Here is a 26,739-nt window from a genome sequence, read left to right on the forward strand (position 1 = left end):
GGTAGACTCCTCCAACTTTCTCAATCCCCCAAGTGATGTGGGCTTGATAACTGAGTAGAACAACTATTATAATGTGCAAAGTGACACATATGGCGACTGGGGCACTTACATCTATTATGGTGGCCCTGGCAATAACCATAATTGTCCATGACGGGTTCCAGTTTAGTAATACAATGCTTAATGCATTACTTGTGGCCCAATATGCATTGCTAGGGTCAGTACTACTGCAAAAATATGTGTTTTCAAGTATGCTATAATGCTCACTTGTTGTGTGTATGGCCGAATTCATAAGAGGCGTGATCAAGCATTATAAGCTCACAACATATGTATTCATATTTCAGCGCATGATTGGAAATATACGGAATAAGCAGTTTTTATCATTTGTTATTACATTTATATAGGAACTGCAGCTAAATATTCTATATTGATAATATTGTTTGTAAGGATAAGCATATTTACATCCATGAGTAGAGACACAAGCAAAAAGATTTTTTGGAGCTCAAAATAATTGTTTTCCTCAAATAAATAAATATAATTGTGTTTATCACTAGAGTTTAAAGATACATTAAGAAAATAATATTGACCAAGAAAATTTCTCTCTCACAATGCAACTAAATTTTCCAAATGGGGACTTGTTCGTCTATAGTTAAACATTTTTCTTCCCCATGGACTTAGTTTCTGCTAAACAAGAAAATATAGTCTATCATTCTACATGTTGTAATGTGATGCTGAGGAAGCTTTCTACTCTTAATAGACAATGCCCTCGCAATTGTGAGGCCTACTAGTCTAGTTTTTTCCTAAAAAACCTAGGGAGTTATATGAAGACAATATATATTATAGTTCGTTACATAAACTTCTATGTGGGAACTTCTAGATTTCTAATTTGGACCACTAAAACAACAATTCTAACATTGTACTTCCAACCGCTTGAATTTAGGAAATGTTTATACTTGAAAAGCAGGTATTTTAGATTCAAGAGTCTATAATACCAACTTCCCAATGTTTGAATGGTTTGTCTTGTTGATGCAAGGAAAATGGTCCATCTGGGGTTTGCAATGGTCATATAGAGAGAAGAACCTTGCTTATTGATGCCCGTTAAGATCTGATTTCGACAGAAAAAAGGTTTCGTACCTTTTTGTTAAGGAGTGACCCTGAGTTATCGAAACCATAAGAGGATGTGCACTACGATAGTGGCTCCAACAAACACCTATTTGAAATCAACTTTCCCAGTGAACCTGAATCTGGATTTAGGTCATTTTTAGTGTAATTTCCTGAAGCACCTCAAAGTGTATTTCGGTGGTGAAGCTAATTCTGCGAATCAGCTTTGCCAGTGAAGCGAATCCATATGTGATTAAAATCTAAGTGAAGCTGAAACAAATAGGTCCTGAGTCTCAGTTGCACTCCCTCTCCCTCTATATCTCTTAACTCCCTCCCCCCCCTACTTTAATCTTTATAATATTAATGAGACACATATTACCATGCAAAAAATGGGTTGTAGACACATCATCAATTTTTTTTAGTTGTTTGGATTTGGATTGCTTACCATATAATATGTCATGTGGTCACGTCATCATTTCTTTTTGAAAGACATCCAAAGGGCAATTTAGACGTGATTAGGAAATTAGCAGTACGTTGCAATGGGCGATACATTATATACAAAACTCCGAACACATGTATATAATTTCAAAAATCGAAACACATATTTCTAAAAAAGGAAAATGTTTGCATACATGTCAGGACCCCGACTCAATGCCACACCGATCTAGCATGTAACACATCATATCACTTTGCGGCCTCACGCACGGTATTCCCACGGGTGCCACCTTACCTGGCCCGGGACCGTTTGCGCCTTTTGGCTCACGTATATGATAGTGTCGCTAGCATCCATATGACAAAGAACCCGGGCTGACATGACTAGTCGTGAACCCAAAGTGGCACTAACTTACAGGGACAGGCATCCATGACCCAGCATCGAACGTGTCGGTCATCAGCGAGTGAATCCAGGCTGTAGCACTGGGCTAGCAGGACTCCGGTGAACCAGGCTGTAGCGGGCTAACAGGACTCCGGTATTCATCGCGTGACATTTCCCCGAAGGGACAGACACAGGAATGAAGAAGGACACATGTCGGCCAGCCTAAGTGTTCCGGAGCAGTAGCAAGCTACCATGGCTCAGTGGAAACACTAGGAGACATTTCCCAGTAAGAGAGGCTACTAAGGATAAACAACTAGATAGTCAGATCCCACACATACCAAGAATTTCAATAACATACACACAATATGCTCGATATGTGCAAATACAACATGGCATCACAAAATGACTCTACGACTCAAGTAGTTTATTCAATAGGCTCCGAGGAGCGAGATATTACAAGCATGGGTCTCATGACCCAACATTCAGAGCATACAAATCAAAGCACATGCGGAAGCTTAACATGTCTGAGTACAGACATCTAGAAATGAAAAAGGCTGAGAAGCCTGACTATCTACCAGATCCTGCCGAGGGCACAAGATCGTAGCTGAGGTAACAAGCTAAACGTCGAAGTCCACACGGTACTACTAGCGAGACTGAAGTCTCTCTGCAAAACATAAAATAGGCAAACGTGTGTACAAATGTACCCAGCAAGACTTACATCAGATCTATCTACATATGCATCATTATCAACAAAGGGGGTGGTGGAGTTTGACTGCAGCAAGCCAGCTTTGACTCAGTGGCTAACCTGAACTACGACTGCAAGTAACTCTTTTGAGGTGGCGCACACGAGTCCACATATTCACCATATCAATACACCACTATGGATCCGCTCCCGTCTCCCTACGAGAACGCCATCCATAGCACTCACGCTTATCTTGCGTATTTTAGAGTATCCACTTTCACTTGTCTATGAACTATGCAAGGGGTCCAAGTTTCCATATCCGAGGAATCCGGCTATTCGAATAGATAATGATAACCCTGCAGGGGTGTACTTCTTCACACACACTTTCGCCACTTATCGCCCTGTACACGTCATGTACCTGGGCAACCTTCAAGCGGAAGCCGGGCGAGGGAGTCGGCCACGACCTGACTAACCGAACAAGTCTCTAGTCCAGGTTTATCGCCTATTCGGGTTCCATCCGCAAGGAGATCCGGCCGAGGTGTCGCTTACGGCCCCAAACGATGTGAGCAGGGTTCCCAAGCCCACCATCCGGGTGCTACTTGGTACACCGGGCCACTGTGCCTAGTCTGTCCCAAGCCCACCTGTACCGGGTGCCACTTGGTAGACTACTAACACTACCTACAAACACCAGAAACTAGTTGCAACTCCTGGACAGAGATCATGTTGATTAATAAGTCGAGAGAGTCAATTAAGGATCCCAATGTGTGGTAGTAGCTGTTCATGGATCACAAACACAGAACTCAGTTCCTGAGGACGGCTGCAATGAGACAACCCACCATGTACTCCTACATGGCCTCTCACCGCTACCTTTACCAAATCGTGTTCACACACTTAGCTCACACACAGTAGGACATGTTCACACACCTCTGATTCATCCCCGATGAATCAGACCTGACTCAACTCTAAGCAGTAGCAGGCATGACAAACAAGCATGAAAGAGTAGGCACATCAGGGCTCAAACAACTCCTACTCATGCTAGTGGGTTTCATCTATTTACTGTGGCAATGACAGGTCATGCAAAGGATAAAGGGGTTCAGCTACCGCAACAAGTAACAGATGAATCGTTGTTGTCCTAATGCAGTAAAAGAGAGCAGGAGCGAGAGAGTGGGATTTTATCGGAATGAACAAGGGGGTTTTTCTTCCCTGGCACTTCTGAAGATAATATAGCTCTTCATCAGTGTCATCGATCTCATCGTCGAAACCACGTCTATCGAGAGGGAACAACCACCGACAAACAAGAAGAAACACAATCAATGCAATGCAACAATATGATGCATGATAATGACATGGCAATATGCTGGTGTTTTGAGCTAATGCACTTAGCTATGATTTAAATGAAGTTGGTTTGAATACATGATTCAAACTCCAACTCCATATATGATTATTTAAATGCCCTTTATTTGTTTTGTCCAAAACAGAGGACAAGCATTGTTCAAACATGCATGAAAATGGTACAGATGGATTCCTTGAATTTTTCTGATAATTTTTCATATATAATTTATTTAATTTGGAGTTACAGTTGAATTTCTATGAATTTTAGGAGTTTTAGGCATTTTCTGAAATTATTAAATCATTTAAGATTTATTTAAATCCAGAAAAGGGGTTTATTGCGTCAGCATGACCTCATAGTGACGTCAGCAGGTCAACGGGCGCCGTCCAGGTCAAACTGACCTGTGGGCCCTGCGTGTCAGTGTCTGGACTAACTAACCTAATTAAAATTAACCCTAACTAACTTGGTTAGCCGGGCGGGGCCTGCATGTCAGTGAGTCAGTGGCTTAATTAAAATTAGTTATTAACTTAACCAAAAGTTAGCAGGGGACGGGCCCACACGTCAGTGACCCAGGGGTGTCAAATCCCTAGTCAACCGGGGCTAATCCACCAGCGTCTAGCCGCCGGCAACGACCAGACGCGGCGGTGGCTCGCCGGAGTTGCGCCAGAGACGACGGATCGACGCGCCAAGGGCACCAGGAGGTAGCCCGTGCCCGTGCGCATCTAGGGGGACCAACGGGAGGTGCGGGGGTGGCCGGAGCTGCCGACGGCGAGCTCTTTTGCGGCTGCCGGAGTTCGGCTATCGACGGAAACCATGCCACAGAGCACGGGAGGAGCAGCAGTTGAGTGATTTGAGCTCCTTCGGATGCACTGAGCGTGTTGGCGGGCTCATAAGCAAGCGGCAACGGCTGTGGCCGCGACGGCGCCATGGCCGGCGCCGAGGGATTCTCGGGCAAGGTGGTGGGGCTAGCTAGAGTGCGCAAACAGGAAAAGGATGAGAAGGGGGAGATGCGGTAGCTCACAGGGAGGCCGGGGAGCGGTTCAGCGGGTTCGGGGACACGTCGGAGACGGTGAATCAGCGCGCGGCATCCGGCAGCCGTGGACGGGGAAGAAGGGTCACGGCGTCGTCTTGGGGTCCTCCGGCCTTGCGTGGGTCGGCGGAGAGGTGCTCGGGTTCTAGGCGGAGCTCGTGGGCTGGTCAGAGAAGCGAGGGGGAGGCGGTGGCCACGGTGGTTGCGAGCGACATCGGCGGCGGCTCTCGGTCATGGGGGAGGGAAACAGAGGAGCGAGGGGGAGGGAGGTCCAGAGAGCGAGGGAGAAGTGAGAGGGGGTCGGGGAGGCGCGTGGCGTCACCGGGGCGTCGAGGAGGAGCCAGGTAGGCTGGGAGGGAGGAGGTGGCCGGGGCGCGTGGCCTGCGCGCGCCACCGAGCAGCTTCGGGGTGAGGGGGAGGAAGACGACAGGGGGAGAAGCGGCGGTGGGCTGGGCCGCTGGAGGAGCTGGGCCAGGCAGGTAAGTCAGGTAAGTGGCTAGGCTTCTCTCTTTTTTTTTAAATTTCTGTTCTATTTTGTTTTTCAATTTATTTTGCCACTGTTTTGAATTTAAAAATAATTCAAACAATGCCAAAAGCTCCTCTGAATATTTTTATTTTGCTAGATGGACTTTTCCAAAAGCTCATAAAATATTTCAGGGATATTTGAAATTATATTCTAATTATATGAATATAATTCAAATTCAAATAGCTAATGAATTAAATTCAAAGTCCCAAAAATAAATCCTTAAAAATGTTCAATATTTTGGTTGGGACCAGAACCCTTGCCAAAAATTATCAAACATTTAAGAAGAGCATTTTGGAACAATGAATGAGATTTTTTTTAGGGTTTTTGCCCTTCTTTTATTTAGGGTTTTGAGGCTTCCAATTTCCCTCAGTTCAAGTTTCAAAATTTAAACATGATCTAAACACCAGGCAGCACCAGAAGCTAGGGATGTGACAACTCACCCCCACTAAACAAGAATCTCGTCTCGAGATTCAAGCGTAGGGTAAGATGAAGGGGGAACGCAAACTAGCACAATCTTCACGATCCAGGTTGCACTTCAAATGAACGTTGATTCGATCACCATCATTGTCTTGATGTCTTGCTCTGAGAACTCTAGCTAATCATGACAAGAAGAGGAAAGGAAAACTCCAGAAGGATCGATCTTCTCAAAGATCAATCAACCTAGGATCAGCTCACAAAGTGAGTCGTAACAACATCTCTTGAGCTGAGACACGAAGCATACATCTGAAGAGATGGAGTGAGACAGATGACGAGGGCTCGCTAGGTAGACAACAATTCCAGACTTAAGAATGTGGTGATCGGTTGTCAACGTAGCGAGGAGTTGAATTGCCATGATACCATAACGATGCACCTTAGGGAAGGTGACTCGTAGAAATATCCCCTTAAGTGGCAAAAAGAATTACCTTTGATTCAAGGATCATTGAAACTCTTTATACCAGCTTAAGGCAAATCATAATCGATCATTTAGAGGGGTTCGGTAGAATGGCATACTCGAACTTGGATGATGTGGATTACCTTGTTGAAGACAACGTAATGGATGAATTTGCTTACCACCGGAAATGGAAGAGACCCATGGTAGAATGGCACATTGGTGGTGCAAGCTGGGAACAGAATGCAAATGCTGGGAATGATTCTGGTAACTGGGGAAGAACCCAGCAATAGAGAGTGAATTCACTGTTTGAAAAGGTCATAGCATTGCCGAGGAAACTGAGAGCACTATACAGTTAATGTCGACGATCAAACCTAGCACTTGCGCGTGCTCTCAAGAACTTGAGCATTTCCATAATCATCAAGATTTTACCAATATCCGTGTCAAGGATCCTGGCAACACAACTTACTACCATGATGAATACTGGTGGAAGATGCAGATGCAAAGGAAGATAACACTTTCTCAGATTTCACCCTTGGCAGGGCCAAGGAAATAAAATCTGGATGATCGACCGATAGACATTTAGCACTCCGCTTCTAATGTTCTCCTTGATGTGCTAGTGTAACCCATTCATAGAAATGGTCTGATAACTAGAACATCAAGTAAAGGTCGGACTTCGAGAGCAATAGAATCCATAAGGAACAGTTACGGAGGTAAATCCTACGAAATCCTTATGGGGAGGTGGCCAACTTCCTCAAACAAGACACTACAATAATAGTTCTTCCGGCTGGGTGTGTTGGCCACGACATCCACTTTACCGGTTATCGAGGGACCAATATTATAGTTCTTGGGAAATGTTCCAACCATCATATCTGCCTGAGACTCAGATCTGGTTGGTGTCAGGGTATTCCAGACTCATCGAGTCTAGGAAGAAAAATGAAAGTTTGCAACACAAATCGACGAAATGACATTGCGAGATTCTCGGGAAATGAACTACGATAGCAAGCTCCAAAACATGAGCTGGTTCTGCTACACATGTGTGAACACGCTGCCTCAGACAAACATGATCACATGGTAGTCTTACAATAAAACACTACCGAGTTCTAGTTGGGAACCATCATCGAGGATATCAAAGTTCTTGATTAAGCCCGGGTTAGCTCTTAAGAAGAACTCCTTCTCCTAGAACAAATCAGTCAGTGACTTGGTGTGCTACAGAATTCATATGGAACGAAGATGATCAGTCTAACAGACCACAGAATACTTTGCACGTGCATGACTGACTTGGGATGATTCCAGAGGAGTAAAACAAACTTTCTCGAATTCACGACGGCAACTTACATCAAATGCACGTGAATCAAAGGGAGTCACTTCTTTCATCCAAACATATACCTCAGAGACAGAACTCGAAGGCATTGTTTACAAAGTTTCCAACACTAGCTTAATGTCCAACAGAATCATGGAGAAGATAAGGATGTTGTCGATGGGCTCAACAACAATTCATCCAGGTTCCCTTTTAAAAGGAATTCCATAGTTAAGTGCACACGATGATAGCATTGGTCAGACCAAAAAAATATAATGGTGTATGCTCAAGGAAAAACCACGAGTAAGACAACATTACGAGCATCGTTGGTACTGATTTGATTGACGATAGCCCACACTCAAATCAAAGGATTGATAAGACAATAGGTCCAGCAACTGATCACAGGGACCAATCGATGAAGATATCATCTTTCTTCAACACACACTACACAAGAATATCCCTTTGGAACGAACTAAGTTAGGCAAGCTTTTATCTTCCAACTCTCCAAGTTGTTGTCTAGCTTAACCAACTAGCTCAGGGATATCTAACACCGATTTTTGGGGAAGGGGGTGGTTTACAAGAAACCAACTTGATCACGAGCTCAACATAGCGGTCAGGTGACAACCTGGTAATACTTCCGAGAAGATATTCGGAAAATCACGAACCACCGGTATGTTACTAAGCTCGAGAGCAATCTTTCTTTTCAGGGCAAGATGATATGATCAAATGAGCGAGGACTTGACAAAATCCTAACTCATCAATCAAAGAGTGCACCAGGAAATAAGGACTAGGTAGCACAATCAACCTTAGGGCGATGATTCAAAAATCAACATGCTAAGAATGAGGTTATTGTCCATTAACTACCAAGCAACAAGGTTGCTAGGAGTATTGAATTCACACATCACGATTCACTTGTCGGCATTCCGGTTGCGACAACACGGAACCGAGGGATGAATAATGATGGTGAGAAGTATCACTACATCAAGAATTCACAAGAGCCGGTGCAATCCTCATGAAAATCCTGACATAAAGACGGTAATACTTCAGGGTAGAACAGAATCAAAAGCTGGGCTGGCATTTTGATCTGCGGAGCATGACTACCTTGACCCAATCCTAGATATGGATGAGGTACTGGAGTTCATTTCTCCTAGTCATTCTGGAATAGAATGGCTTGATGGACCACAAGAGTAATAGGTATCGATGAATGATTGCACGCATACTCTTGACTATCAATTGATAGACGAGGGCCAGAAAACAACTAAAGAGGGACAACTCAAAGGAACATATGATTTTCCAAGTTGTGGATGCATGGACTAGCATGTCGAACGAATTCAACATATTTCTTCCGGATAACCCATGCAGAAAGGTAGAACTAGCAGAGTCACAATATAGAATCGAGAACCCATCGAGAGCACTCTGATTGTGATCTTTCGATCAGCGAGGAACATCTGCCATAAACGGTTCATAGTATTTGGAAGAAGGAAATACCACGAACATCGAGGACTAATGCAAGGGTTACTAATAACCTAAAGGAACGAGCAAAACTATCAACATGAAGCAAGTAGGGTGAATCTCGGGTTCAAAACCCAGGAGTAGAATACCTACTACTAAGTGGCATCACGGGATTCTTTCGAGGATAAAGGCCAGAATCATCACACTGGGACACAAATCATGGCTAAATTACTAGATGATCCCCTAAGACACCTAGGGTCATAATACCAGCTCCAACATATATGTCAAGGCAATAAAGTACCTCAACTCACCGATTAGTGTGGTTAATCTGGCCCAAAGGAACATCAAAATGGGAGGAAGGAATTTGCAAATTGCTTCAAACTATTTAGAAACCTGGGATGACTCGGACAGCATAACGGCTGTAAATGCTCAAAAAGATTTGAGACAATCACAAAAATGGTGGCATAACCACTCAGAAGCACAATATCAAGGTTTCGAGATCAACAATTAACATGCAGAAGTCGTAGGAACTGAACTCAAGCTTAAATCCAACAATCTTATAAGTCTACGGATTAGTAACACGTGATCCTGATAGAAAGAAGAGATAGCCTAGTTCTTAATCCCCGTAGGAAAGATAAGATGACTCAGATCAGAACGGCATAAGGTATAAGGAGTAAAAAGAGCCTTACGTTCCATCCCACAATCAATTCCCTTACATATAACTAAAGCATTTCTAGACTCAACTTCGACCAGTTTGGCTTGGTAATCCTACAGGCAGTCAAGCTCTGATACCAACGCTGTCAGGACCCCGACTCAATGCCACACCGATCTAGCATGTAACACATCATATCACTTTGCGGCCTCACGCACGGTATTCCCACGGGTGCCACCTTACCTGGCCCGGGACCGTTTGCGCCTTTTGGCTCACGTATATGATAGTGTCGCTAGCATCCATATGACAAAGAACCTGGACTGACATGACTAGTCGTGAACCCAAAGTGGCACTAACTTACAGGGACAGGCATCCATGACCCAGCATCGAACGTGTCGGTCATCAGCGAGTGAATCCAGGCTGTAGCACTGGGCTAGCAGGACTCCGGTGAACCGGGCTGTAGCGGGCTAACAGGACTCCGGTATTCATCGCGTGACATTTCCCCGAAGGGACAGACACAGGAACGAAGAAGGACACATGCCGGCCAGCCTAAGTGTTCCGGAGCAGTAGCAAGCTACCATGGCTCAGTGGAAACACTAGGAGACATTTCCCGGTAAGAGAGACTACTAAGGATAAACAACTAGATAGTCAGATCCCACACATACCAAGCATTTCAATAACATACACACAATATGCTCGATATGTGCAAATACAACATGGCATCACAAAATGACTCTACGACTCAAGTAGTTTATTCAATAGGCTCCGAGAAGCGAGATATTACAAGCATGGGTCTCATGACCCAACATTCAGAGCATACAAATCAAAGCACATGCGGAAGCTTAACATGTCTGAGTACAGACATCTAGAAATGAAAAAGGCTGAGAAGCCTGACTATCTACCAGATCCTGCCGAGGGCACAAGATCGTAGCTGAGGTAACAAGCTAAACGTCGAAGTCCACACGGTACTACTAGCGAGACTGAAGTCTCTCTGCAAAACATAAAATAGGCAAATGTGAGTACAAATGTACCCAGCAAGACTTACATCAGATCTATCTACATATGCATCATTATCAACAAAGGGGGTGGTGGAGTTTGACTGCAGCAAGCCAGCTTTGACTCGGTGGCTAACCTGAACTACGACTGCAAGTAACTCTTTTGAGGTGGCGCACACGAGTCCACATATTCACCATATCAATACACCACTATGGATCCGCTCCCGTCTCCCTACGAGAACGCCATCCATAGCACTCACGCTTATCTTGCGTATTTTAGAGTATCCACTTTCACTTGTCTATGAACTATGCAAGGGGTCCAAGTTTCCATATCCGAGGAATCCGGCTATTCGAATATATAATGATAACCCTGCAGGGGTGTACTTCTTCACACACACTTTCGCCACTTATCGCCCTGTACACGTCATGTACCTGGGCAACCTTCAAGCGGAAGCCGGGCGAGGGAGTCGGCCACGACCTGACTAACCGAACAAGTCTCTAGTCCAGGTTTATCGCCTATTCGGGTTCCATCCGCAAGGAGATCCGGCCGGGGTGTCGCTTACGGCCCCAAACGATGTGAGCAGGGTTCCCAAGCCCACCATCCGGGTGCTACTTGGTACACCGGGCCACTGTGCCTAGTCTGTCCCAAGCCCACCTGTACCGGGTGCCACTTGGTAGACTACTAACACTACCTACAAACACCAGAAACTAGTTGCAACTCCTGGACAGAGATCATGTTGATTAATAAGTCGAGAGAGTCAATTAAGGATCCCAATGTGTGGTAGTAGCTGTTCATGGATCACAAACACAGAACTCAGTTCCTGAGGACGGCTGCAATGAGACAACCCACCATGTACTCCTACATGGCCTCTCACCGCTACCTTTACCAAATCGTGTTCACACACTTAGCTCACACACAGTAGGACATGTTCACACACCTCTGATTCATCCCCGATGAATCAGACCTGACTCAACTCTAAGCAGTAGCAGGCATGACAAACAAGCATGAAAGAGTAGGCACATCAGGGCTCAAACAACTCCTACTCATGCTAGTGGGTTTCATCTATTTACTGTGGCAATGACAGGTCATGCAAAGGATAAAGGGGTTCAGCTACCGCAACAAGTAACAGATGAATCGTTGTTGTCCTAATGCAGTAAAAGAGAGCAGGAGCGAGAGAGTGGGATTTTATCGGAATGAACAAGGGGGTTTTGCTTGCCTGGCACTTCTGAAGATAATATAGCTCTTCATCAGTGTCATCGATCTCATCGTCGAAACCACGTCTATCGAGAGGGAACAACCACCGACAAACAAGAAGAAACACAATCAATGCAATGCAACAATATGATGCATGATAATGACATGGCAATATGCTGGTGTTTTGAGCTAATGCACTTAGCTATGATTTAAATGAAGTTGGTTTGAATACATGATTCAAACTCCAACTCCATATATGATTATTTAAATGCCCTTTATTTGTTTTGTCCAAAACAGAGGACAAGCATTGTTCAAACATGCATGAAAATGGTACAGATGGATTCCTTGAATTTTTCTGATAATTTTTCATATATAATTTATTTAATTTGGAGTTACGGTTGAATTTCTATGAATTTTAGGAGTTTTAGGCATTTTCTGAAATTATTAAATCATTTAAGATTTATTTAAATCCAGAAAAGGGGTTTATTGCGTCAGCATGACCTCATAGTGACGTCAGCAGGTCAATGGGCGCCGTCCAGGTCAAACTGACCTGTGGGCCCTGCGTGTCAGTGTCTGGACTAACTAACCTAATTAAAATTAACCCTAACTAACTTGGTTAGCCGGGCGGGGCCCGCATGTCAGTGAGTCAGTGGCTTAATTAAAATTAGTTATTAACTTAACCAAAAGTTAGTAGGGGACGGGCCCACACGCCAGTGACCCAGGGGGGTCAAATCCCTGGTCAACCGGGGCTAATCCACCGGCGTCTAGCCGCCGGCAACGACCAGACGCGGCGGTGGCTCGCCGGAGTTGCGCCAGAGACGACGGATCGATGCGCCAAGGGCACCAGGAGGTAGCCCGTGCCCGTGCGCATCTAGGGGGACCAACGGGAGGTGCGGGGGTGGCCGGAGCTGCCGGCGACGAGCTCTTTTGCGGCTGCCGGAGTTCGGCTATCGACGGAAACCATGCCACAGAGCACGGGAGGAGCAGCAGTTGAGTGATTTGAGCTCCTTCGGATGCACTGAGCGTGTTGGCGGGCTCATAAGCAAGCGGCGACGGCTGTGGCCGCGACGGCGCCATGGCCGGCGGCGATGGATTCTCGGGCAAGGTGGTGGGGCTAGCTAGAGTGCGCAAACAGGAAAAGGATGAGAAGGGGGAGATGCGGTAGCTCACAGGGAGGCCGGAGAGCGGTTCAGCGGGCTCGGGGACGCGTCGGAGACGGCGAATCGGCGCGCGGCGTCCGGCGGCCGTGGACGGGGAAGAAGGGTCGCGGCGTCGTCTTGGGGTCCTCCGGCCTTGCATGGGTCGGCGGAGAGGTGCTCGGGTTCTAGGCGGAGCTCGTGGGCTGGTCAGAGAAGCGAGGGGGAGGCGGTGGCCACGGTGGTTGCGAGCGACATCGGCGGCGGCTCTCGGTCATGGGGGGGGAACAGAGGAGCGAGGTGGAGGGAGGTCTAGAGAGCGAGGGAGAAGTGAGAGGGGGTCGGGGAGGCGCGTGGCGTCACCGGGGCGTCGAGGAGGAGCCAGGCAGGCTGGGAGGGAGGAGGTGGCCGGGGCGCGTGGCCTGCGCGCGCCACCGAGCAGCTTCGGGGTGAGGGGGAGGAAGACGACAGGGGGAGAAGCGGCGGTGGGCTGGGCCGCTGGAGGAGCTGGGCCAGGCAGGTAAGTCAGGTAAGTGGCTGGGCTTCTCTCTTTTTTTTTAAATTTCTGTTCTGTTTTGTTTTTCAATTTATTTTGCCACTGTTTTGAATTTAAAAATAATTCAAACAATGCCAAAAGCTCCTCTGAATATTTTTATTTTGCTAGATGGACTTTTCCAAAAGCTCATAAAATATTTCAGGGATATTTGAAATTATATTCTAATTATATGAATATAATTCAAATTCAAATAGCTAATGAATTAAATTCAAAGTCCCAAAAATAAATCCTTAAAAATGTTCAATATTTTGGTTGGGACCAGAACCCTTGCCAAAAATTATCAAACATTTAAGAAGAGCATTTTGGAACAATGAATGAGATTTTTTTAGGGTTTTTGCCCTTCTTTTATTTAGGGTTTTGAGGCTTCCAATTTCCCTCAGTTCAAGTTTCAAAATTTAAACATGATGCAAACACCAGGCAGCACCAGAAGCTAGGGATGTGACAATACATATGTTCATTAAATTGTTCGAAGCAGTCAATACACATGCATATAGTTATGTTATATGTGAAGGTTTTAGTTAAAATATACTGCCTCCATCCAGAATTACTTGATGCTCACCCATTTGAGGATCAAGTAATTCCAGGGGGTGAGTATAAGTCTCAGTTGCACTCCCTCTCCCTCTATATCTCTTAACTCCCTTTCTCCCCCCCCCCTTCTCGTACACACAAGAATGCTTGTAGATCTTAGTTCTTACACCTACCTATGGCACATCACTTCAAGAATATACTTGTTGAAGCAACTAATATGCATATCACAACTACTATCATCACATCATTCTTCACGAGAAAATAACAAACATCACCACATCCTCTACGTCTCGTTGTCATCTTCTTTATTTGATCACTTTGGGAGCTTCAGTTCCGTGAATAATTTGGTGAACACCATCCGCAATGACCCATTGTCGGCCAACGCTCTGAAAGCCTTCTCCTTCGTCAATGTCATCCTCCCCCTTAACTTCTTTCCTTCTTCTCCATCTTCTCAGCCTTCACAAGCTCCTCATCATACCTCTCCGTCAACACTCCGATAGATCTTCATATCATCCACCTCAAACAAAATTATGTTATGAAACTTTAGTAATTTTCTAATTTAGATGAAATCATTCAGATGGTAAATTATCAATGTGCATGACACCAGCCAAATAAATAGTAGTTTACCATCTCCCAAGAAAAGTCCCAAATTTCGCCTAACAAAATCAATAAAGTCATGTTAAAATTTTAATCTACATCCAATATTAAATACTATACGATGAATCTGCCAACTTAAAATGAACATAATATATTGGATCATTCCTTAACAACATGGGTGCTAGATAGTTTTGAGGGGAAATCTGCATAAATTTCGGCACAGTGTTACACAAAGAAAAAGTCATTATAAAAAATCAACAAATGACCTATAACTTCTAATCTACCAATGGGGAATAGATCACACAACATGTTTTTCGAAGGTCTATGACAACTAAAAAGCACATAATCACGACAAGTACTACAGGCTGAAAGCGTTAAATTGTGTCACCCACAAACTTGCAGACAACTATGAAATTACCCTTTGTCTTTATAAAACTTATTAATCACACAACAAATAATATGGATTGGCGTCAGCCATGTAAAAAGATACCACATATCCATTGGGGGCCAAACATGCATCTGCAAAAATGAGAGATATTATGGGGGAGAATAACATGCAAGATGACTCTCTGTTCAACCTAATGTTGCAGCTCAGCAGGTAGATGGCATAATGTTGCTTTTCTTTAACTGTACATAGTACAAACATTCAGACGGGCAAAAGGAAGACCCAAGCATCAATGCGCACAAATAGTCTAATAGTTGGGATCTGTAACCTATGACCTATCATAATTGAAATCTTTTTAGGTATAAAACTTGCAGATTGCAAACTTATGACCTGGGATTAATTGATACTCCCTATGTTACGTATCAGTTGTCGCTCAAACAGATATACCTAGCACTAAAAACATTTAGATACATATGTTTCAACGACAACTAATATGGAACGAAGGGAGTATATTCCTATTTCAAGTGTGCCAACAATAAGGAACTCCAAGAAAGTTTGGAGAGAATTCCTTATTTAACACTCGCTTAAATTTTTGTGCCCTATTTAACACCGTAAACTTTTTCTTCCTTATCTAACAACAATGTTAAAATTTGTTCCCTTTGTGACACTTCCGTCTATTTTGAGTACTAACGGTGTTAAATGGCACATGAAAAGACGATCTTACCCCTAATCCAATTTGTGATCAAAATCATTCACATGGGGATCAATAACTTTTTCCTGCTGTTAATTGCAAAACTGGGCAGAACTTTCCTTGTAAACATGCAATTCTGGACAGTTTTTTATTTTAAAATTTAATTCAAAATTGGGCAGAACCTATGACACAATTCATATGTATATTGTTCAGCACACACCTTTCAAATTTGCCAATGGCATGAGGCACTCCATATACATCCAGACTCACATCCAAGTACACATATATGACTCACATACATCATACGTATACATCATATTAGCAACCCAAAAGTGGCTCACATCATGCCCAGGTTCACATACATTACTAAGTCCACACAAACATCGTATTAGCAACCCAAAAGTGGCTCACATCATACCCAGGTTCACATACTACTCCAAGTCCACACATACATCATATTAGCAACCCAAAAGTGGCTCACATCATACCCAGGTTCACATACATTACTCCAAGTCCACACAACATGACATGAGCAGCAACAAAAGTGACATTAAGTGAAAGAAGTTCACAAGCTGAGCCGCCTTTTGCTTCTTGTGCCCATTGCAGGGCTAGTTGGGTAAGCTTTTTTGCTTCTAGTGCCCATTGCAGGGCTGTCAAATGGCACCATCGGATTGTTTTGATCCTTTTGAGCAAGCTCCATCTTCCTTGTGGCCCTTAAAATAACAACATGGCTGTCAAATTATTGTAGTGCATGTATGAAAACAATACATATGGATATATTTGATACATGTATGGCAGCAAATAACAATATCAACTATGCATATATGTGATATTAAAATCCAGAAATAGAAAAGGTCACCTTTTCCCCCCTTTTGCATTTTTCTTGTTTGTAGTCTCCAATGTTTGGTTATGCTTTCCCTTCTTCTTGGTTGTAGTTTCCAAGTTTTGGCTATGGATTACATGAATACATACAAATCGAACTCAGTTTTCGTTTGGCACAAATAAAAACTCAGTTATCATTTGGAACAAGCATTGGTGTAGAATCGGTAACCTTGGTGGAAAATACATAGCGGCTGCTGGCGCGTCATCACCTCTTGGCACAATGGATGACTCGGATGTTTTAATAGTCTTCCTCCTCTTCTTTGGTGGTTCTCTACATGAGAAATGAGAAAGTAGTGAACATTCATAGGTGATTACAAAACAATAATGCAAGAAAGTAGTTAACATGCAATAGGAGAGTAGAATGGATAGTAGATTACCTCACAGCCATGAAAGCAGCAATGTCATCTTTGTTACCCTTCTTGCACTTATGCCAATGGTGCCCGTATTCCTTGCAAATAGGGCACAAGTGCTGGCCACTTTTCCTATTTTTCTCACCACAACCCTTATGCCTCTCGGTTTGGGGCCGACCAGCTACAGCTTTTAACAAGGGTGGATGCATGAAGAATCCATGGTTAGATTTAGGCCACTGGGTCTTGTCACACATAGCAGGGATTAGTTGGCCATAAGCTGCCCTAAACTTGTCAATGGAGTAATACAAGTCCACATAATTCTGTATATGTGCATTGACAAGTGATGTGATGAATGCTAGAGCATGCTTGCAAGGAAGGCCGGAAACTTGACATTGTCTACAAGAACATGTGTTGTCATGCAAGTTGACGACAAACCTAAACCCGCTGCCTCCCAATTGAGTAACTTCAGCAACTTCTTCCGAGCTTTCTACCACCTCCAAGTTTAACTCTCTACTCTTTGCAATCAACTTGTTCATTATGTGGGGCAAAATTAATAAGCCAGCTAACTTCTTTGCTACTTTTCTCCTTCGATTCCACATGATCATAATCATTTGCCTAAGCTTGTCCATTAAGTCATCCAAGTTCAAGGACTTGTGGTGCTTAATCCATTTATTGAAGCACTCTGCTAGGTTGTTGGTTACATAGTCCACCTTACAAATGGTTGAGAACTGACTCCTAGTCCACAACCTAGTGTGCCACTTCCTAAGATATGTAGTTGCCGCTGGCTTTGCTGTCTCCATTGCAACCCAATTTTTCTCAAATATATACTTGTTCCATGAGTAAGCAGCAGCCCAAAGATGGTCATCAAATACCTTTATGTGATACTTTTTCTTGAAGTTTGACACCAAGTGAAACATGCATTCCCTATGTTTTACCTCTAGGAAAACTTCCTTTACCCCTGTCATCACCGCCTGCCCAGCATCAGTGCTTATGGCTAAACCCCTTGGCGACCCTATGGCTTGCCTAAGCAATTGCATGAACCAGATCCAGTTCTCATTTGTTTCAGAATCGAAAATTCCAAAACAAAGTGGATACATCCAATTATGGCCATCTACAGCGGTAGCACTGGCAAGCTGCCCCTTAAACCTGCCTGTTAAGAATGTGCTATCTACTGCCAAATACGGTCTGCAACCACTAAGGAATCCATCTCTGCAAGGTTTCAAAGCAAAGAAGAACCTTCTAAACCTGATTTTTTTTTCTTTTATAGTGTAATGATCAATCTGCACTATGCTACCATGGCAAGAGATTTCAACTTGCGATTTAAACTTATCAAAATTGTCAAAGCTGCTATCCCAATCACCATATAGTTCTTTCAGAGCTAGCTTCTTACCCATATATACCCTCTTGTAGTGGATGTCAACCTTGTGGTGTTCTTTAATCTTTTTGCGCAATGCCTTCGCTCCGAGAGTAGCATCTTCAATCAGCCAATCCTTCACCTTATCACATATCCAATACTTGGTTGCATTCTTCATCTTTTTTTCCTTCTTGTACTAGAGCAATCATGACCACATCGGTTTTTGTTCACCTTAAAAAGAGAGATATAGGTAATTAGCTAAAAACATTTGATAATTATGCAATAAATGTTCACAAATGGATAGAGTTAAACAATTACCATTACGGTACACTTATCCTCCGTCGTAGAAGCATGTATCCTCCATGGACAATTATCAGCATCTCGTCTTGAACAATAGCCCCTAAACCAATGAGGTGTACTATACTCGGTGTTATACTAAAATTCATGTTTGATTGCATGCTGAGAAAGTGCCAACTTGAACTCTTTCATGTTGGGATATGTAAAGCCTTTTGTCATTGGAGGGTCTAATTTGTCATACTCTACATGTGGAGTATGCTCTGCCTCATGCAACTCCTCATCCTCCTCTACTTCATCATCCTCTACTTCAGACTCCCCTACTTCATCGTCCTCTACTTCAGACGCCTCTACTTCATCATCCTTTTCTTTATTAGGACAAAGAACCACATCTAAGGGCATAGGTTCTTCCACTTCATACATATTCTCCTCATCAACACCAACATGCTCATTTTCAGGTCTTGGGTTGCGAAGGTAAGTATCATCCTCATGTTCTATATTGCTGTTAGGTTCATCCCACTCGGTGATAGGCTCATATGGCTCTGAGGGATCACAATATGCAATAATCATATGTAGCACCTTTGTCTCTGAGTGTTTTTCAAACATAATCATCAAATCTTGGTCAGATTTTACTTCTGGACAGTTTTTAAGAGCATAGTCATAATATTGCACATGTGCAGCTTCCAAATAACGTGGCGGGTACTGCTCTACAATTGACTCGACCAAATCCTTATAATTTGTCAAGTCACAATCGATGACCTTCTCAAAACAAAAACATCTTATGTCCTTTCGAGCTTTCTTTGGATTGCCAAACAATTTAATTTTGAGCAAATAACTCGAATTTGGATCCATCCTGTGAATTAAAAAGACAACTTTAAACTTTGCTTTAAACCTATGCATGAGTATTGCTAGACAATCTGATCATCAACCGAAATTAAGAGAAAATATCTCTTCCTCAAATACACAGCTACACAAACTAGCACAATCATGATAATTGCTACTAGATGGACTGGCCCTTACCCATCTGGACACGCCCATGTTGCTGGCGGCAACTGAGTACCGCCCTGTCCTGAAGCTGCTGCCAAGAACGACCCAGTCGTGCCCTCGCCGGAGACCCCAGCCACTGTCGCGCCTTGGCCCGAGCCAGCTATAGCCGAGCCACCGGCCAGGCCCGAGCCAGCTGTAGCCGAGTCTCCGGCCTGGCCCGATGCTGGCTCAACCCCACCGCAGCCCGAGGCTAGCCCGACGCCCTGGATTGACCTGACCTCAGCCCCGTCGGCGCCATCGGCAAGCCATGGCACGTCCGCAGCCGCGCCATGGCCATCGTTCGCAGCCGCGCCATGGCCGTCATCCGTGGCGTCGTCTCCATCCGCAGAACTGCCGCCATCCATAGCCATCCGCCGCCGCCGCCGCCGCTAAGCCTGGGAGGTTCGCCGCCGCCGCCGCCTCTAGGGTTGGGAAGAAAGGGGATGAGAAGAGTCGGGTCGGGAGAGAATAGAGAGACCGGTTTGGTCTCTGTTTTTCTTTTTCCTCAAAGGGGTAATTTCATCCAACGAGAAAAGACTGACATCAGTCAATCCAGATCTTAACGACATATGCTAACGGACTTGACAGAAGTGTTAGAAAGGTAAAAAAAATTACACTTGGTGTTATTTAGGAAAGAAATTTTTTTTGAGTGTTAAATTGGGAACCAATATTTAAAACAGTGTAATATAAGGAATTTTCTTGAAAGTTTGTGGTCTTATTCCGGCCAGGCTCCAAGAAACTCACGGTGCGTTCAGAAAATCTAAATGTACTACGTTATGGAACGGAGGGAGTATTACGAAAAAGCGTTGCAGAGGCCGGTCTCCAGGTAGCTCCTAAGAGCAACTCTAGCCGACCCTGCATTTTGCCGACCTGCAAAATGTGTTTGCAGGTCGCACGGGGTGGTTATGTAGGCCAAAATTTGTGGTGGCAGAGTAAAAACCGCAAATAAACCCCTAAATTTTAAAAAAAGTTGTTTCGCGCGAGAAATTTAAGCAACAGCTCGCCGGAGCTCGCTCGCATAGATGGTTCTTCTTCGCATATAAGTTCATACAAGCCACATACATACATAAAGGTTAGATATGGTAGACAGGGCCTACGCTACCGCACCACTGCGACAAAATTGAGCTCACCGGAGCTCCTGCGGTAGCTGCCCACCGGCGGCGATCAGTCGCAGTCGGAGGAGTCGGAGTCGAGGTCGACGAAGAGCTTCGCCCACTCCTCCTTCATCACACGCAGGTCGGCCTCCTTCGATGTGTGCGCCTGCGATGCCGTAAGGCCCGTCTCGAGGAAGAGCCGCTCGTACTCGAGCTCACGCCGGATGCACTCTTCCATCTCCTCATGATCCCTCGCCGACCGCTCGAGGACGACGCGCTCGAGGAGCTCCTCCTGCCCCGGTGGGAGGTAGTCCTCGGGTTCGATGACGCCTCGGCACGGCGGCGCATCGGGCACGGCCTCCTCTGGCTCCCTCTTCACCGGAACGAGCCGCGAGCTTGGTGCACCCGCGGATGAGCACCCCGCGGACCCATGGCCGGATGAGCTCCCCGCGGACCAGTTGTCGGAGGAGGCGCGGCGGCGATGGGTGCGCTCGAGCTCGTGTCGGTCGAATGCCGGCGGCGGCCGGGCACCCTGGTTGAGCCACCGACGTGCCCCCCCCCCACTTGCACGTGGCGTCAGATCTAGCGCGGCGGCGGTGCTCCACCTCATCCCCCGAGTCGGCCATGGTGGTTCAAGGCTCGTCGGCGGCGAGAAATCGAGCGGCGCGGTGGGGAATTGGAGGGGAACGCGGCGGCGAGAGGATAGGGTTTCGACCCACATCTGTCCCGCAAACCCGCAGTTATAGTGGCTCGGGGGTTGCGTTTGCGGGCTGCGGCAAAAAAATTTACGGGCCGTACACCGATGCGGGCTCTGATCTGACCAGAAAAATGGGCCGAGCCCGTATAATCCCGGAATTATACGGGTTTGCGCCGGATGCGGGGTCTGCTAGAGTTGCTCTAATCCACCCCGTCGAACAAGCATGGGGATGCGTGCGCCAACATGTATTGCAATTTGCAGCCTTGCCTGAAAGATAGTATATCACCGTATTTTAGAGTAGGCCCCATGTTGTACATTTAAGAAACAGGTGGGCTGGCGACAGGCACATGATACTGCTGCGCCTTCATTTTTATTTTTTTTTGCAGAACGTGTCACATCACATCATCACGTGTACTCCTATGTGTTTGTGTTTAATCTGTGCATACACTCGAGATGATGGATTAAGTCGAGTTTTGTTAAGGATGGGCAAAACGTCGTGATGATGGTGTGCTTTTAGCGTCTAAAAAATGCACAGTTATCTAATTATTTGCTAAAAAGGTAGCTAATTGTACACTAGTTTTAGGAGTAATTTTGTAGAAACAGAGAAATCCTGCGCCACAACATTTTTTTAAGAAAAGAGTCGCAGTTTTTGTTCAGAAAACAGTAGGTAATCACACACTAATTTGAGGATTAGTTTCATAGAAATAGAGAAATCCACAATGAACATGTGTTATTAGCACCCGATCGACTGCACAACTTCTCTTAGAGAAATTTCAAGGTGGTCCAAAGCAACATAGACCGTTTAATTTTAACTTCTCGAGGCTGATATAACTATCACTCCCTCCCTTCTTATTTACTTCGTATATTAGTTTTTTCTAAAGCCAAACTTTATAAACTTTCAACAAGTTTGTGAAAAACTATATTAACATATACGCCACCATATCAATACCATTGGATTCATGATTGATTTTTTTCAGCACCTTATCATTATGTCTAACAAACGAAATAAGAAGTTTGTTATGTTCTGTCCTATATGTCTATGCATGTTTTGATTTGTCGGTTTGGGACCTAAACAATAGAAAATCCATAGAATCTGTTTTTAGAAAACACCAAAAATGAATACTAGTCAACAAAATCATAGCAAAAAGCAGTCAAAATACCATCAGAATTTTTCTGTAACAAAGCTACCATATGTACCAGTGTTCTTGCACAATTTTTTTTTGTTAGAGAAGAAAATGTATAATGGAGAAGGTTTTCTATATTCCTCACACAAGAGAAAGTCATACATGTTCCTAACATTGCATGCGTAAATTTATTTTGTTTACTGGCTCTCCCATAATAATACAAATACAGATACCGATGATGACGAATAATAATAATGTATTTTGTAGTGCGTGTATATTTTTTTATGATCACATGAATATGCATCATATTGTACAATACGAGAATTATTTGTCTTCATATGGTAGATACAACATATATGTACGGGGCTCGAATGTGAACTTTTATTATATTAAAAGTAGAAGTAGGAAACATTTTAAACATTCGTTTTTGAAAAGTAATTGCCATGTTACATTTTTTAGTGTGGTTAAACATATCCTTGATGAGACGATTCAAATAAAATATTTCTCTTGCCTCTTATGGGGTAAGAGGGAACCATCTTAAGAGAGCTCTTAAAAAAAGAGGCACAGTTAGTTAATTATTTGCTAAATCAGTAGCAAATTACACACTAATTTGAGTATTAGTGTACGTAAAAAAAGATGCGCATACAGTACATACACAGAAAATTGCGAATAGAAAAGTGATACCTTTTGAAGCTGCATTTACGTTGGGCCGGTTCAACAATTATTGCAGCTGCAACTCTGCAGCCGTGGCAGGTTTATCATGTGCTATTTCGAAACCCGCACATGCCCTCATCCATTTAACCTGTGCGAGCAGGGCCTGACAATGTGCAACTCACATACGATTTGTACTGTTCACGCAGATGTATACTGACCCGTATACCTTGGAAACGCCTTACAAGAATCAATCACGAGGCCCATTCCCACGAAGGAGATACCGAGCTACCTGACGCTCAGCCTTCGCAACGCCGCTCTCGGGAGTATTAGTCTTTTTATTGTTCCTGCATTCGCAGTACCTATGAAACACATATATATGTATGTATGCCATGTGTCTAATCAACATCCAACACATAGATTAACACTGCAAGTACTACTGGCATGATAATAATCTGGATTAATTTATTTAAAAATTGCTAATTATTCCAACACTGGAATCATACGATGATTATAGGGTAAGCGTTACCCATCGGTAGTGGAGCTGCGCCATCGTATGATTAGAGAATCAAACTACATGGTTGGTTACAACGGCTGGATAACCAACAAGCAAAACAATCAAAATAAGTCAACCAAGATCAATCCTTATCTACAACCTGGCCGCCACGCTAAGTACAGAACACGTAGAGAGGATAACACCATGTTTATAACACACTAAAACTGAAACGGTCAATGGTCAAGATCAATCATTATCAAACGGCTCGTTTAACTTGCTGTGTTTTAATTTGTGGGGTGCCTTCATGTCTTGGGCCAGCTATAAAGGAAACTCACATACATGTAGCACAATGCCAAGTTTTGCCCACAACCAATAGACATTTCTCTCATCTGAGCGAGCGGCAGAGAGAGATGGCAGTGGCTGGCTGCGGGAGCAGGGAGGAGAGGTGGAGCCTGGCAGGCGCCACGGCGCTCGTCACCGGCGGCAGCAAAGGAATAGGGTATATTTATACACACAAGCTCTCGCTCATAGTTCTACGAATGCACTTAGTATTGTGTTTATATATGTATAGTGTATACGCGATCCGTCATCTCAATTTGTCCTCGACTAGACATGCCATCGTGGAGGAGCTCGCTGGGTTTGGGGCGAGGGTGCACACCTGCTCCCGGAACGCGGCGGAGCTGGAGGAGTGCCGCCGGCTGTGGGAGGAGAAGAACCTGCGGGTCACCGTCTCTGTCTGTGATGTCTTGGTGCGCGCCCAGAGGGAGAAGCTTATGGAGACGGTCCGACAAACTTTCGACGGCAAGCTCGACATACTAGTAAGTTGTGCTAACACCCAATACTCAGCTCTGATTGAGCATCAACCAAGTGAAGGATTTTATCAAGTGCTAGCTCTGTATATGTAATGCAGGTGAACAATGCAGGGCAATTTTGGTTCAAGCCCGCTGATGAATGTACGGCGGAGGACTTCTCCAATCTGATGACCACCAACTTGGAGGCGAGCTTCCATCTAAGTCAACTTGCACGCCCTCTTCTCATACACGCTTCTATTGCTGGAGGAGGTAGCATCATCAACATGTCCTCCATTGGAGGCTCAATTGCCTTCGTAGGCTCCACAATTTATGCGATCACAAAAGGTACTGCCTAAATATGCACTTCATTTTTTCCGAAAAGGGCATATGCACTTAACAGGCAACATATATACATAATATACTATTTGTACATCTAAGCTAGAAAAGTACTATATGTAATGGAATTTAAATGTTTACATGCTACTAGCTACAGTTCGATTGAATGGAATTTAAATGTTTACATGCTGCTAGCAACAATTCGATTGAATTAATATACTATCATCCAAATAAAATCGGTCCACCATTTCTATTAACGTTGAAAGTTTATTTCATACTCTCAATGGTTATCTTTCTCATCTATTATGTAGGCGCGCTGAACCAACTTACAAGGAATCTGGCCACCGAGTGGGCCCCTAACAAGATTCGTGTGAATGGTGTCGCCCCAGGATTTGTCACAACTGATATGATTAAAGACGTAAGCAATCGCCTAGCATACTTCCTTCTTGTTTAAATAAAAGCACACGCAATTTAAACCAGATTTGGTATGTATCTACAAGATAAATGAGTTCACTTCACATGGTGAGGGAAAAAGATTCCAACATTCCAATTCATGTATAAAATAGCTAGGTCTTAATTGATTGAAGCAAGCACTAGTGCATGTTCCACTATGATACGAGATAGAGAGACTCCTGGATTTATACTCAATCACTAGCTAGTTCATGGCCAAAATTTTGGGAGAGCATAGCCTCATCTGTTTTCCTGTTTCTTCATCCAAGAAATTAGCAACTTTGTTTTTGCATGCTACACTGCCAGCAAGTTTTCATATATTTTTTAACTAAATATGGATAACAAGTGGTTGTTGTGGATTGATAGGTAGATTCAGAGTACATGAAGCAAGAGAACTCGAAGACCCTGTTGGGACGGAGTGGCAAGCCGGTGGAGATCGCCTCAGCAGTGTCATTTTTGTGTATGCCGGCAGCTTCTTACATCACCGGCCAAGTCATTTGCATTGATGGTGGTCGAACCATTAGTTCTTAGCCATCAATAGCTTCATCGCCACTAAATAATTTCATCATTACTTGGTTGAATAATTGTATGAGTGAACAAAAGTTAGCCTTGAGGTTTCAGGCTAATACCATAGATCTGAGTGACATTGGTATGTATCCTGGCAAGCAACACCCCATTTGTATAAACAATATTCATATTGTTGACACCGTGAATATGAAATTTATTCCTATTTGTCAGATTGATGTGCACTGGAGTCTGGAGCTGACTTTGAATCGGCACAATACGAAATATATATGTTCTTATTCGTCAGACTGATGTGGATTGGAGCTGACTTCGAATCAATACACACACACGAACTCTCGGTACATAGCTTAGTGGTCCTAACAAAGTGTTCGGTCGGTATCATTTCATCAGTTGATTTGACATATATGGGTGCTACTTCCAATCTGCCAAGCAAGTCAACCTCCTGCCCCACATCCCTATGGAACCACCTAGGTCAGTCACAAAAGGGCGCACACTCACCAGGCGGTTTCAGCAGGGCCGGTCCTGAGATTTTCGGGGCCCGGGGCGAGACCAAAATCCGGGGCCTTTAATGTTGACATCATAACAATAAAAATTAATATGCATACGTATGAAATGTTACCAATAACATTTAAATGCATCCAAAATCAGTATATATATCAAATACTTTATGCATATTATCTACAAATATCCTAATCCATCATGTGCTCAGGTCTGATTCCTGCTAATGGTAGACTTGAGGATCTTATAGTAGAAGCAAAAAAACTTTGTCAACATTTTTGGAATAAACTCCTACTAATGCTAGACTTGAAGATCTTACGGCAGAAGCAAAAAGCT

The 26,739-nt window shown here is 44.1% G+C and overlaps 2 protein-coding genes across 2 annotated transcripts; one reads left to right on the forward strand and one right to left on the reverse strand.

The window, feature by feature from the left end:
• Window positions 1-16,188: 16,188 nt before the first annotated feature.
• LOC123082601 (uncharacterized) lies at window positions 16,189-18,606 on the reverse strand. Its single transcript, XM_044504901.1, has 4 exons — window positions 17,095-18,606; window positions 16,887-16,988; window positions 16,695-16,784; window positions 16,189-16,548 (listed from the first exon to the last, which is right to left on the reverse strand). Exons 1-4 carry the CDS (start codon window positions 18,597-18,599, stop codon window positions 16,401-16,403), a joined length of 1,845 nt encoding a protein of 614 aa, XP_044360836.1. The 5' UTR covers window positions 18,600-18,606; the 3' UTR covers window positions 16,189-16,400.
• A 5,566-nt stretch (window positions 18,607-24,172) lies between these two features.
• LOC123082603 (noroxomaritidine/norcraugsodine reductase) lies at window positions 24,173-26,129 on the forward strand. The gene is made up of 5 exons (XM_044504902.1): window positions 24,173-24,302; window positions 24,414-24,621; window positions 24,714-24,939; window positions 25,242-25,348; window positions 25,747-26,129. Exons 1-5 carry the CDS (start codon window positions 24,214-24,216, stop codon window positions 25,909-25,911), a joined length of 795 nt encoding a protein of 264 aa, XP_044360837.1. The 5' UTR covers window positions 24,173-24,213; the 3' UTR covers window positions 25,912-26,129.
• Window positions 26,130-26,739: the final 610 nt, after the last annotated feature.

This window comes from Triticum aestivum, chromosome 4A, assembly GCF_018294505.1.
Source record: "Triticum aestivum cultivar Chinese Spring chromosome 4A, IWGSC CS RefSeq v2.1, whole genome shotgun sequence".
Lineage (NCBI taxonomy): Eukaryota > Viridiplantae > Streptophyta > Magnoliopsida > Poales > Poaceae > Triticum > Triticum aestivum.